Here is a 14,413-nt window from a genome sequence, read left to right as displayed (position 1 = left end):
TGTGCTGAGTGCACTTACCGCTCCGTCATAGTTTTGATCCGGTTTTTCCTCCTTGAGATCATTTTGACTTCCTACCGCCGCTATCCCGCCATCGGGCAACTGTTGAGGGGTGTTCTCTGAACGATCACCAGATTCATTGGAGGGTCTCTTCTATGGAAGTTACAGTCACAGGTAAAATTGTAAGCTTTGATCATTTTAATCATGCAAATTGAAACTCCCCTTAACTCTAGTTATATGATGTGGGGATGCTGGTGTTGGACTGGGGTGAGCACAGTAAGAAGTCTTACAACACCAGGTTAAAGTCCAACAGGTTTGTTTCAAACATGAGCTTTCGGAGCACTGCTTCATTCTAGATCACAACGTCTTCACCTTCAACAACAAATTCTTCATCATCCAGACAAGTTCCAAAATTAAAAACATGCAAGTTGCTAATCAATCTTTTGCAAAGAAAAAAGTGTTTCTAAAATTTTACATAGAAGTTATCCTCACACAGCACAAAGAATCTGCCTGGTAAACTGTAGTCACATTTATATTTAGCGAATATGTTGTTTCTGTTCAGTACTCCAAAATGCACAAATCTATGTACAAATTGCAACTAAGGCAGGAAAATGTGTACTTGGTGCCAAGTGTGAACAGCCATGGGGACCAAATTCGCACCTCCAATATGCCAACATCTTCATGCACAAGTTTGAACAATACTTCCTCACTGCACAGGACCTTCAACCGCGTTATACACCAGATACATCGATGACATTTTTTTTCCTTTCGTCGTCCAGTACTTTCCTGGGGAGAAGAAACTACGACATCTTCGCAGCCTTCAACACATCAATGAAGATGAACATCTTGCCAAGGTCATCCCCACACCCCCACTGCTTGCCTTCAAAAAACCGCGCAACCTCAAACAAACCATTGTTTGCAGCAAATTACCCAATCTTCAGAACAGCGACCACGACACCACACAGCCCTGCCAGGGCAATCTCTGCAAGACATGCCAGATTATCGACATGGATACCACCATTACACGTGGAAACACCACCCACCAGGTACGCGGTACATACTCGTGCGACTCGAACAATGTAGTCTAACTCATACGCTGCAGGAAAGGATGTCCCGAAGCGTGGTACATTGGCGAGACCATGCAGACACTGTGACAACGAATGAACGAGCATTGTGAGACAATCACCAGGCAGGAATGTTCCCTTCCAGTCAGGGAACACTTCAGCAGTCAAGGGCATTCAGCCCCTGATCTCCAGGTAAGCGTTCTCCAAGGCGGTCTTCAGGACATGCGACAACGCAGATTTGCCGAGCAAAAACATATAGCCAAGTTCCGCACGCATGAGTGCGGCCGCAACCGGGATCTTGGATTCATGTCGCATTACATTCACCCACCCGTCATCTGGCCTGGCCTTGCAAAATCCTACCAACTGTCCTGGCTTGAGACAATTCACACCTCTTTAACCTGGGATTATCCCCGATCTCTGGATCTGTAATGATTTGATTACCCGCAAATGCTCGCATTCCAAGCATTGTCCAGCATCTCTGACTTTGTCTATATAAATGTTTTTGGAACATACCTCTCCATTCACCTGAGGAAGGAGCAGTGCTCCGAAAGCTTGTGTTTGAAACAAACCTGCTGGACTTTAACCTGGTGTTGTAAGACTTCTTACTAGTTATATGAAACATCCAAGGTGGGATTCTCCATTCCTAAGACCAAGTGTTGACTCTGGGGCAGAATTCATTGACTTTCATGACAGTAAAACTGGCGCTGAACCTGGACCGACTCAGCAGCTGTGCCGCAGGTAGCATCAGCGCAGTTGAACACAAATTGATTCCAATAGAAAATGGTGTAGGATTTGCCCGGTCTGTGATTGACACTCAGGAGGCTGACAAGCTACAGTCGCAAATACACATTACAATCCCCATATGCACTCATTCCACCCAACAAAATTTCACCGGTTATGCTGGAGCACGCTCAGCTGCGTTGGCTGGGGCCAGCGGGCACCTCTGGGAGTTGCCTCGGGACAACTGTGACCCTTGGCCCTATGCCCATCCATCCCGACCCCACAGCCTACTTCCTGAACACACCCCGCTATTCCTCCCCCCCCCCCCCCCCCCCCCCCCACCCCGGCCCTGCCAGAAGACCCCCAGCCAACGGCACAGCTGGAAGCAAACTATGGAGATGTTAGACACTTTCCAGAACCACTCTCTCTCAGCAGCCACCACAGCGATTTCACAATTTTTAAAGAACAAGTGAACCACGCTGTCAGGAACTCGACCTATCGGAGGTGGAGCATCACGGAGGTGCCGGAGAATATCTAATCAGGCCCGCTAATGACATGTAAATGGGGCAGCAGGGTAGCATGGTGGTTAGCATAAATGCTTCACAGCTCCAGGGTCCCAGGTTCGATTCCCGGCTGGGTCACTGTCTGTGTGGAGTCTGCACGTCCTCCCCCTGTGTGCGTGGGTTTCCTCCGGGTGCTCCGGTTTCCTCCCACAGTCCAAAGATGTGCGGGTTAGGTGGATTGGCTATGCTAAATTGCCCGTAGTGTCCTAATTAAAGTAAGGTTAAGAGGGGGTTGTTGGGTACGGGTATAGGGTGGATACGTGGGTTTGAGTAGGGTGATCATGGCTCGGCACAACATTGAGGGCCGAAGGGCCTGTTCTGTGCTGTACTGTTCTATGTTCTATGTTCTATGTAAATAGTGTTTACTGTACATGTTTTCTGGACCACATTGACGCCGTTATCAAGATGACAGAGAATTGCAATTTGGTCTCAAATCGGCGACCACCGTTATTTTACCACAGCACCTATTTTGGCATCAGCCAACTTGGGAATTAACCCCTCACTCGCAGTTAATGCTGGGGCAAGACTCCTACAGAACTATGTATCCTTGGCCAATATTGTTTGTGCACAATGATTACTCTAATGGTGCAATAGTAGGCCCTGAATTAAGGTTCATATTGTAACACAGTGAACAAACATGAAATGAAGCCCAGTGGAGTTTCTGGGTAAGTCATCTATTTCTGAATGGAAAAAATGAAAATCGCTTATTGTCACAAGTAGGCTTCAAATAAAGTTACTGTGAAAGCCTTCATCGCCACATTCTGGCACCTGTAGCAAATTCTTGTTGCCTACCTATATTTTAAAATCTATTCAACCAACTTCCACATTACCCTGCCCAGTACACATTTATGTTCTCACTGCAAGGAGCTATCTAGTGTCTTGCTGCACTTGAAGATTGTCAGGAAAATGCAAAATGCTGTTTCTGTGTCTGAGTCTGCAGCTTAAATGAGTGAGAAAGATTACACAAGAGATGTGTAAGTAAGAACACTAACAGAAGAGGTTTTGTGTCTTCCCCATTCTGATATGAAACATCTCTGACAATGAATGCAAGTCTACACACTTACACATCACCTTCACTGTTACTCAGTTCTGAAAACTTGTTTTGAGAGGTTAATTTCTGGAAGATTTCTGCTCTGCCTGCTTCTTCTGAACCTGCCAGAGGGCGACACACTTCCTCGTCTCCTCAATCTGCTGTTTCTCTGGGGGTGTCCACAGTGGGAACATTCACCTTGGGAAAGCCGCTGGTGATTGGCTGGACATCATGCACCTGAGGTGCAGGATCGGGCAACGTGTATCTAGAAGATGATTGCCACTTCTGACACAAACATGGTGGCTGCAATGCCTGAAGCTGTGGTTCCAAATACTTCCCATCGGAGACCTCCTGCATTTCCATCTTCGAATCCAAGTCAACTACCTCAGTCATATTGGCCTCCTAACCCCCTTGGGGCTTCACTGTGGCTTCTTCAGACAGCAGATGCAGATTGAGAAGAAGTTTTGAAGGACATGGAATTCTCTGAAGAAATGGTCGCTTGGACCGAATGTGCTCCAGGTTCTTTTGCATGATCCGATATTAGGCTTGCACCTGGTAAGAAACCGGTCCTGTCTGGTGGATGATAACTCTGGAGACTCACTGGGTGCCAACAGCAAAGTTTTGAACAAATACTGAACCACCTGGTACAAAGTGCCTGGATGGTCGTCGCCTAAAGGGGCAACGCTCTTGCTCTTCCTGGTCGTGGTGCACTTTTGCACATATGGAAAAATCATACTAAGGTGGTTTATGAAGTCTCCGGCCATCAGCATTTCATAATCATAGATAGTCCTAGCTTTTAGATTGCAGAAGGAGGCCTTTTGGCCCATCGACTCTGCTCTTTTCCTTGGAAAGAGCACCCTTCTGTGCACGCCTCCACTCTATCCCTGTAACCCCACATAACTTTTGTTGGACACGAAGGGCAATTTAGCATGATCAATCCACCTAACCTGCACATTTTTGGGTTGTGAGGGTGAGACTCACGTAGACAAGGGGAGGATGTGCTAACTTCACAAGGACAGTGACCCAGGGTCGGGATCAAACCTGGCTCCTTGGCGCGGTGAGGCAGCAGTGCTAACCACTGTGCCATCCGAGACGACAACTGCTTCACCTGCCAAAAAGCAACATCCTGCTGATGGTCGCAGGCCGACAACTGATTTTTCTTCAGAAGGAGGTATAAGGGGGCCAATATGGTCACAAGATTCGAGATAAACTTGGCATAATAGTCAATGAGTCCAAGGAAAGAGCGAGTTCTGTGGCGTCTAGCGGGGTGGGGGGCCTGCTGAATGACACACACCTTCTCCAAGGGGTACAAACCTTCACCGTCCACCTGATAAGTCGAGGTTTACCACCTCCTTCGCATGAGAAACGGACTTCGCCCATTGTAATCAGACACCAGCCTCAGAAAACCTTTTTCAACAGGTTGTCCAAGTGTTCATGCTCTAAAGCTCCTGTTAACAGCATATCATCTAAATATACTGCCACACAGCACCCCTCGCAGGAATATTGCATAGGAGGTGGACGCTCCGAAAGGGAGGCAGCTGCATATAATCGTATAGGTCCCTGTGCCTATTGATGGTAAGCCGGATACTTGCGGGAAGCAGGATCTAACTTGAGCTAGAAATATGTGTGGCTCATATTGAGCTTCGTGAATGAAAGCCCTTCTGCAAGCTTTGTGTAGAGATCCTCTCTGCGGGGCATGGGGGTAAGGGTCCAATCATGAAGCCGTGTTTACTGTCAAATTGTATAAATAGAACATTTTGTCTGGCATCAATACTGGTGCCACCAGTGCTGCCCAATCAGTGAACTTTACAGGCCAAGAGGCTGGGGCTGTGGCTTTTTTCCACATTAAGTGGGAGACCTAAGGATTAAAGTGCAGCCTCACGAAGGATACAAGCTCATCAAAAGTCTTTATGTCTGGGGCCGCTGAGTATGTTAGGCTCCATATGTTAGGCGGAACACGTGCGCGCCACAGGCACTGAGCAATATCACGACCTGGCGGTCGTTCTCTGCAATATTGTAGGCCCAGAAAAAGGAACTCATCCACTGTGTGTATTCACATTACAATCCTCCTCCTGGCATCAGACACATCCAAACTTCCGAAAAGAGGCATGATGAAATCATATCTCCCTGCATCTGAGAGAGATTGGGATATGGCTCAGCAACCTTGATAGCTATCCAATTTTTATCCTTGTCGCCAGTTTTATAAGGCCACAAAGAATCCACACCGAGTTCATTGAAACAGAAGCTTATTTTATTTTACAACTATTATATATAGCTCCAATAACTCCCTTCTGGTTCCTCCCTAGTCAGTGCCTTACTGGCTAACTCTATTTATACATAGCCAGACATTGTTTGAGGTCTCCTGCCTCCTTTTTGATGGAGCTCATCGAGCTCCAATGTCCATGGGGTAGTTAATCATTTCCACCCCGTAAGACCTGTGTGGGTTATTTTTACTCTTGGTCAGAGTATCTAAATTCATGGACAGAAGTGGTTTCAGGGGGACGCTTACCCCACCATCTTCTCAAAAGCAATTATAGATGGACAATAAAATGGAGGCCTGTGAAAGATATTTGAAACATTTACATCTGCTTCTTCCTCGGTAATCGGATGTTGACGTTTAGGATGAACGCTGTTGTCAGGTGGAGGTGGGATGTCCATATCGCCCAATAGTGAACCAACAGCTTCAGAAGAGGTTGTCTGTTGAAAAAGCACAGACATAGCTGAAAGCAGACACCTTTACAATCCTTACCATGCAAACTTGAGGGATTACTGATTGAACACAAATCGCATTTCATGATTTTGGCATCATCCAACGGAGAATCCCTTTCCAAGCAGTTGGTGCTGGGGCAAGACTGATACAGAACTATGTATCCTTGGCCAATATTGATTGTGTTCAATGATTACTCTAATGGTGCAATATTGGGTCACGAATTAAGACCGGCTCATATTGTGACACTGAGTGAATAAACATGAAATGAAGCCCAGTGGAGTTTCAGGATAAGTCATCTACTTGTTACCTACCTCTATTTTAAAACCTATTCAACCACTTTGTGTCTCCCCGTTCTTATATAAAATCTCTGACAATGAATGCCATGATGTTGAGATGCCAACGTTGGACTGGGGTGAGCACAGTAAGAAGTCTTACAACACCAGGTTAAAGTCCAACAGGTTTGCTTCAAACACCTAGCTTTCGGAGTACTGCTCCTTCCTCAGGTGAATGAAGAGGTATCCAGAAACATTATATATAGACAAATTCAATGCTTAGAATGCGAGCATTTGCAGGTCATTAAGTCTTTACAGATCCAGAGATAGGGGTAACCCCAGATTACGAGGTGGTAATCTGTAGCCCTTTCTTGATCTTGTCTGCTTTCCTGCATCTTTGTAGAAACTTAATGTCAGTGTCTATATGCACGATCTTCCTGGAGATCCTCTCCACTTTGAGCCGGCAGTTTGCAGTGATCAATGGTAGCCATGATGTGGAGATGCCGGCATTGGACTGGGGTGAGCACAGTAAGAAGTCGTCTTTCACCTGAGGAAGGTGCAGTGCTCCTAAAGCTTGAGTCCACACCAAGTTGTTAAAATAAATTTCTCTGCCGGCAGGATTCTCCTTTCCACTGGCAGTGCCTACCCTACCCGTGGGTTTCCAGGTGGCGTGGGGTGGCCCCAGTGGGAAATCCTATTGGCCGGCTGGGGGAATGAAGAATCCGGCACGGCGCTGAGGAACACTGGGCTGGGGAGGCAGAGAATTCACTCCTTTGTTTATTTGCAATAGCAATTATATACATCACATGGTTAATCCATGGGTCTGCCTTGCCAATGCCAAACTGCCTGGCTTTATACACCAGACAACTATACATTGTTTAGAGGTCCCCTTCCCCTTAACGGGGGAGCTCATTCTGCAAGATTCACGAGGAAGTTTATTGTTTCCACCCTCGTAAGACCCTCATGTGTTAAAGCAGTTATGTTTCAGTCATACAGCTCTTTGAGAGCACACCTCAGACATTTTGGACTCCTTATTTAAGGAAGGATGTAAATGCATTGTTGGCCGTTCAGGCGAGGCCAGCTGGAGTGATACCCGGATGAGCATGTCGTCTCAGGATTTAAAGTTGAACATCTTGGCTGTTGTGAGTCTGACCCGCTACCGTTGCTATCGAGGTCAGAGAATTTAGCCCTCAGCCAGATCTCCCATTCACTGCAACACAGTTGTGAACACTGCAGTCGTGAACACAGCCCAGTCTATCACACGAACCTGCCTCCCATCCATTGACTCCATCTGCACCTCCCGCTGCCTGGGGAAAGCAGGCAGCATAATCAAAGATCCCCCCCCATGCAGCTTACTCACTCTTCCAACTTCTTCCATCGAGCAGGAGATACAGAAGTCTGAGAATACACACGAACAGACTCAAAACTCCTAACCGACCCTCTTATGGACTGACCTCATTATAACTACTCACATTTATGCCTCCTCTGATGCCGGTGTTTATGTAGTTACATTGTGTACCTTGTGTTGCCCTATTATGTATTTTCTTATTTCATTTTTTTTTCATGTACCTAATGATCTGAGCTGTTTGCAGAAAAATACTTTTTACTGTACCTCTGTACACGTGAAAATAAACAAAATCCAAATCCAACATTACCAAAGAATCCCGCTGCTGTAACCGGATGGAGAATCTGACCCTTGTATCCAGAAGAGTGAGGGATGACTTGATTGAAACGTATAAGATCAAATACAAGCAAATCAACTATGATCTTGTTGAATGGCTGAGCTGGCTCAAGGGGCTGAATTGTCTACTTCAGCTCCTATTTTGTATGTTGATGAGTTTCAAGAGCAGAGTCATGCAAATTAAATCAGCTTGTATTCTGCCTGCTACCTACTGGCGTACCACTGATCCCACCAATCTTTACCAGTGGAATGAGTAGCAAGGGCAGTCAGCACACCAGTGGCCAATTGAGTCCCTAAATCCTCAACCCATGGGCGGAATTCTCCAATCTCATCCATGGTAGAACTCACTGCAAGCGTGATCCGAGAATTTGGCATTCCAGATTCAGCCAACGTCCACTTTAGGGTTTCAACATGCCGTCGCTGTGTTTGAGCCAGCTTCAGACATGACCCTGGCCAAGTGCCCAGCCAAGGCTTCCTTCCTGGCAGCAAGCAAGTGGTGGGTGTCCTTCCTTAAGGGGCCCTTTCAATTCATCGACTGGTACCTTCACAAGCTGCTGGTTCCCCTTCCCTGATCGCCTGTCAATCTCTCTACCAAATTTCCCAACTCTGGCATCTGCTTGCTTTGCCCCAGCAAGAAGCACAAACTCATCGTTCTAAAATCCTGATCTAGAGCCACATGCCTCTTTCAGGCCCAAAGAACTGAAGAGCGACAAGCCTCTGGGAGCTCACTCAGGCAAGACTCCCTCTTTCTGAAAGATGGATCTTCCCGCCTCTGGTCATTAATCATCAAGTGTATACTGGCCGTTGTAGTTTTACTGGGCGGGCTCCTTACTGACTATCTGTTGTGGGGATAGAGAGATGAGTGCAGGGGGGGGGGGGGGGGGGGGGGGAGGGGGGGGGGGCGTTAGTGCAGAATCCCCTTAAATCAAACCCAATGTCTGAATATCTGTTGTGAAATTGTTTCCTCCAGGGTTTGAGGTGCAGGAACGAGAACATTTCTTCTTAATTTTAATTATAATACAATTCACCAATTTAATCAATTAAATGATTGTCTAAACAGTTATAATCATTTGCAGTTCAATAAATTATAATGAGGTTAGTATCCCCTACAAACAGTCTGTAACCACTTCTCGAGGGCTATTACCGATGAGCAATAAAAACTCTGGTGTGTCCCATTGAAGACCACATCCATGAAAGAATAAAAAATACATTTACATTTTGTCCTTCCTCCTCAATCTGACGCTGATTTTCAGGAGGAGTGCTGCTGTCAGATGGATGTGGGGTGTCAGGAGAGTTTGCCTGTTGAAAACACAGTCACAGATGAAAGCATACATTTGAACAATCCTTGCCATGCAAACTAGGAATTGGCTATTTTTGGTTCTCGTATAAAGAATGTACAGGAAGTTCTGGAGTAGGACAGAGCAATGTGAATGTAAAAACATAAACTTTAAAATTTTATTTTAGAGTATCCAATTCTTTTTTTTTCAATTAAGGAGTGTGGTAGTATGACTAGGGGTATAACGGTACCTGGAAGTGAGCTGCTATTGGTGCAGAGGACTCGCTGCCCATTGGCCCGGGTAAGTCATGTGCCTCTCAGCCAATCAGGTAGCTCCGCCTACGAGGCAGGATATAAGAACCCGTGCTTCCCGGCAGTCGGCCTTTCTTCTGTACGTCTGCTGCCGGGGACACTTCTTGCGCATTAAAGCCTATCGTTAGGACTTCATCTACGTTTCGTGTCCATTGATTGTGCATCAAGGAGCAATTTAACACAACCAATTCACCTACCCCGCACATCTTTTTGGGTTGTGGGGTGAGACCCACACAGACACGGGGAGAATGTGCAAACTCCACATGGACAGTGACCCGGGGCCTGGATTGAACCACTGTACCGCTAAGAACATAAACAATAGGAGCAGGAGTAGGCCATTCCGACCTTTCAAATCCAAGTTTGCACCTCGCTCCAGTGGATCCATGTAAAACTGTCATTTGCATAGATTTCAAGATCATTAGCGGGTTGCATACGGTATGCTGCACCCTTCCATGATGCTGTGCACCTCTTAGGTGGAAGTCACGTGGGTGTGAATTGCTGCAAATATTCACAAGTGGGGCCTGGGCGCCATGGCTGCTCAGGGGAAACAAGAAGGGAAGAAAACTTTCAAAAACACTCCAATTGCCAGGCTTTCTGGGGAGGGAGGTGGATGCTCAGGCTGAGGGCAATAGCCGGGAATGACTTGCCAAGTTTGTGGAGTGGGGATGTCCCTCGAAATTGGGCTGGACGGGCTCAGACCCACATTGCTGCACTGTGATTTTAAATGCTACTTACAGGCCCCTGGCTGTTTCCTCTGCTGACTGCTCAGTGTGTCCTGTATGCGCTCAGCGAGCCTCTGATCATGTGGAAACCTATCTGGGCCCCACTCTGGAAACCTCAGCCCCCAGCTGACCTATCAATGGGCTGGGTGTGGCCAAGCTCAATCAGTGTCGCACCAGGTGCTGTCTCTCCTCTGCACTCCTCAGAAGCACAGCCCCACTGCAGGGAAATAGGGGAATAGCAGAGCTCAACCCAAACAAAGGACACTTTCACCGTGGCACACTGCACCTCTCAGGGCAGAGGCCTCACCAGTTACAGTATCAGTTAGCTCACCCCTCAGGAGCACCAGCTGTCTCCTAGCCCTGTCTGCTCACTACGCCCATCCATCCTGCTCCTGGTCAGGTGGTCACAACTCAGGATGCACCGCGATGCCCGCTACCTTCCCAGCAGACGCACACTTCCCTCGCTCCATCCCCATCTGTAGAATCTGCCCACGCTCTAAGTATGGAGGTGATTGGTAGCACACTGTGACATTCTCCGCCATACAATAAGGTAATAATAATCTTTATTATTGTCACAAGTAGGCTTACATTAACACTGTTATGAAGTTACTGTGAAAATCCCTTTATCGCCACACAACAGGTACACAGAGGGAGAATTCAGGATGTCCAACTCGCCTATCAAGCACGTCTTTTGGAACTTGTGAAAGGAAACCGGAGCACCCGGAGGAAACCTACGCAGATACAGAGAAAACATGCAGACTCTGCACAGACAGTGACCAAAGCCAGGAATCGAAACCGGGTCCCTGGAGCTGTGAAGCAATAGTGCAAACCACTGTGCTACCGGCTCGTTTCCCCCACTGCAAAGAGTGAATTTCGGAGTATAGCTAGCTATGCTTGCTATCTACGTGGCCACCTTAACCAGCCACCATTATCTCCATAACGTCACCCAAACTTTGGACACTTGGGGGCAATTTAGCATGGCCAACGCAACTAACCTGCAGATATTTATACTGCGGAACGAAACCGGTGAACCTGGAGGAACCCCAGACAGACACAGAGAGAAACTCCACACAGTCACCCAATGCCGGAATTGACCCTGAATTCCTGGTGCTGTGAGGCAGTGGTGCTAACCACCGTACCACCCATGGTATCCTCTCTTCCTCCCCCCCCCCCCCCCTCCCCGCAGAGAATGAATTTTTTGGAGTACAGGCAGCTATGCTCGCTATCTACCTGGCTGCAGCTGCCTTTGAGGCTGCAGAAGCAGGACTAGCTCAGGACGACCCTGCTCAAGAGGACCCTGCCCGATAAGAGCGGGGCCAGCTGGTGAGGCTCAAGTGCCGGCTGTCCAACAGGTGGAGGGAGAGTCGGAAGGAGGATCTGCAACAGGGCCCGTATATCCGTCAGTGTCTTTCTTTTGAGGAGCTGCCAGACCGCCAGTGCACTGAAGACTTTAGCTTAGATGGTGCATCACCTTAGATGGCGGTGGTGCACCTGACACCGCAGGGAACTGGAAGATACCCGCTCCCGCTGGCCATCAAGGTGATGGTTGCCCTAAATGTTTATGCTTCTGGGTGTTTCCAGTGGTTGATTGGGGACCTGTTTGGGATTTTGCAGAGTATATAACCTTCAATCTGTGCCAGGGATGCCAGGATGCCTGGGCAGCAGGAATGGTGCCATCCCTGGCAGGCCTCCGGTCCAAGAGGTGATCGATGACACGCATGTCCCCCTATGTGCACCGGTTCATTCGGGGGTTGCCCTTGAACAACACCCTGTCACCTTTTGCTGAGGGTGACACAAGTTGGGACATTCAAGTGCCATGGCCCTGCCCTACCCCATTCTCCAACCTCCCAAAGCTCCCACAACCCCCACCCTACCCCAGCCCATCCCTAGCACCCTTCAGACAAAGTAAAGAGGCAGGTCGGAATGTAGGTGCAAAGGTGTTTACTGGTCACGAGATACATTGTTGTGCCCTGTCCCCAGATTTGCATTTTCAAGTCAGTAGGTAATCTCACTTGAATATGTCTATGCCAGTTATCCAAGGCACGGGAGCGAATGGCCTTGCCTCAGGGACGCCGGCCATGTACCGTTTAGCACTGGTTTGCATTCTGATGTGAAAGCTCGCTGAATGTGATGTCAGGAACAGAGAGAAGAACCAATGCTTTGAAACTTTACCTCACCATCTCATTCATATTGGCCTCCACTATACATCCCACTAAACATCCATGAGAATGCATGTTAAAGTGCCACAGAGAGGGTCACAGTACCCAGGTAGCCTCTAGATACAATATAATTTATCCAGTAAGTATTAAACATTTTTATCCCACTCTTCCTGCACTCATTAAATTCTGGCAGTGTGAACAAACAAAAATAATACTACATTTGAGGTCCTAATTTTTAACTTCTTTCCCTGCCCCTGAAACTCTGACTTTAAAATCTCAATCAATTATCCATCTGTTATTGATACTCACTTGAATCACAGCTTCAGGCTGTTTCCTCTGCCGATCAAGACTGTTGCTTTATCCTGCATATCCTGGTATTATTGGACATGTACTCCAATTAATTGGCACATACTCCATCGCATGCCCAAATTGTACCTTGTAGATGGTGGACTTTGGAGTGTCAGGAGGTCAGTTACTCACTGCGGGATTCCTATCCTCTGACCTGCTCTTGTAGCCACAGTATTTGTGGCTAGTTCAGTTTAGTTTCTGGTCAATGTTTACCCCCAGAGTGTTGATAGTGGAGGATTCAGTAATGGTAATATCATTGAATGTCATAGGGCGATGGTTAGATCCATTCTTCTTGGAAATGGCATTGCCTGGTATTTTTGTGGCATGAATGTTACTGCCAATTATCAGCCCAAGCTGAACGCTGCCCAGGTTTTGCTGCAGTTGCATGCGGACTGCTTCAGTATTTGAGGGGTTGCGAATGGTTGATGAGCATTGTGAAATCATCAGCAAACAAACCAAAAAAGTTCACTGATAAAGCAGCTAAAGATGATTTGGCCGAGCACGCACGTGGATGACCCGATCAATCTCCCTGTGGGGTACGTGGAATACAAGATCCCCAGCTGAGAGACAGAAGCCCAACAGAGGGGCTTGTTAATTCCCAAAAATAAAGGCCGGCCAAGGACTAAGCCGGCTTCTCAGAATGGTCCCTGCTTGGAGTGTTTTTTATTTTCTGTATATCCTAACTGTGAGGAGGAAGTAAACTACTTCTGAGTATCATAGAATCATAGAATTTACAGTGCAGAAGGAGACCATTCGACCCATTGAGTCTGCACCGGCTCTTTGAAAGAGCACCCTACCCAAGGTCAACACCTCCCCCTATCCCAATAACCCAGTAACCCCACCCAACACTAAGGGCAATTTTGGACACTCCGGGCAATTTATCATGGCCAATCCACCTAACCTGCACATCTTTGGACTGTGGGAAGAAACCGGAGCACCCGGAGGAAACCCACGCACACACGGGGAGGATGTGCAGACTCCGCAGACAGTGACCCAAGCCGGAATCGAACCTGGGACCCTGGAGCTGTGAAGCCATTGTGCTATCCACAATGCTACCGTGCTGCCTCTTGCTACCGTGCTTATCTTTTCATGACTTCTCACTGACTACAATATTGGCAATAAGGATAAGCCGGAACTCCAGACGGCACTGCTGGAAACTCAGATCATGGCTGCATCTCAACACAGAGGAGCAAGATTAGCACTGTTGCTCTTTCATAAACGCAACACAGTTGACACAAGTGTGGAAGACTTGGCTCAGCTCGTGAAGTATATGCGCTATATTTTCAGGATGGTCAACAATAATAATCTTTTTGTCACAAGCAGGCACGGTAGCACAATGTTTCGCAATGTTGCTTCACAGCGTCAGAGTCCCAGGTTCGATACCCGGCTTGGGTCACTGTCTGTGCAAAGTCTGCACGTTCTACCCATGTCTTCATGGGTTTCCTCCCACAAGTTCTGAAAGACGTGCTGTTAGGAAATTCGGACATTCTGAATTCTCTCCCTGGGGACCCGATTGGGCACTGTAATGTGGCGACTAAGGGCTTTTCACAGTAACTTTA

At 47.5% G+C, this 14,413-nt stretch overlaps 1 protein-coding gene across 1 annotated transcript in view; it reads right to left on the bottom strand.

Annotated features, from left to right (window-relative positions):
• Window positions 1-5,879: 5,879 nt before the first annotated feature.
• Window positions 5,880-14,413, bottom strand: part of LOC119976517 — a 43,291-nt gene continuing 34,757 nt past the window's right edge. The window contains exons 3-4 of the mRNA XM_038817061.1: window positions 9,253-9,336; window positions 5,880-6,071 (exon numbers count right to left, since the gene is read on the bottom strand). Coding sequence (XP_038672989.1) covers window positions 5,880-6,071; window positions 9,253-9,336 — 276 coding nt within the window. The remainder of the gene's footprint in view (window positions 6,072-9,252; window positions 9,337-14,413) is intronic.

The sequence above is a fragment of the Scyliorhinus canicula genome, chromosome 13 (assembly GCF_902713615.1).
Source record: "Scyliorhinus canicula chromosome 13, sScyCan1.1, whole genome shotgun sequence".
Lineage (NCBI taxonomy): Eukaryota > Metazoa > Chordata > Chondrichthyes > Carcharhiniformes > Scyliorhinidae > Scyliorhinus > Scyliorhinus canicula.
Note: the sequence above shows the minus strand (reverse complement) of the source record. Positions and strands in the feature narration are given on the sequence as shown.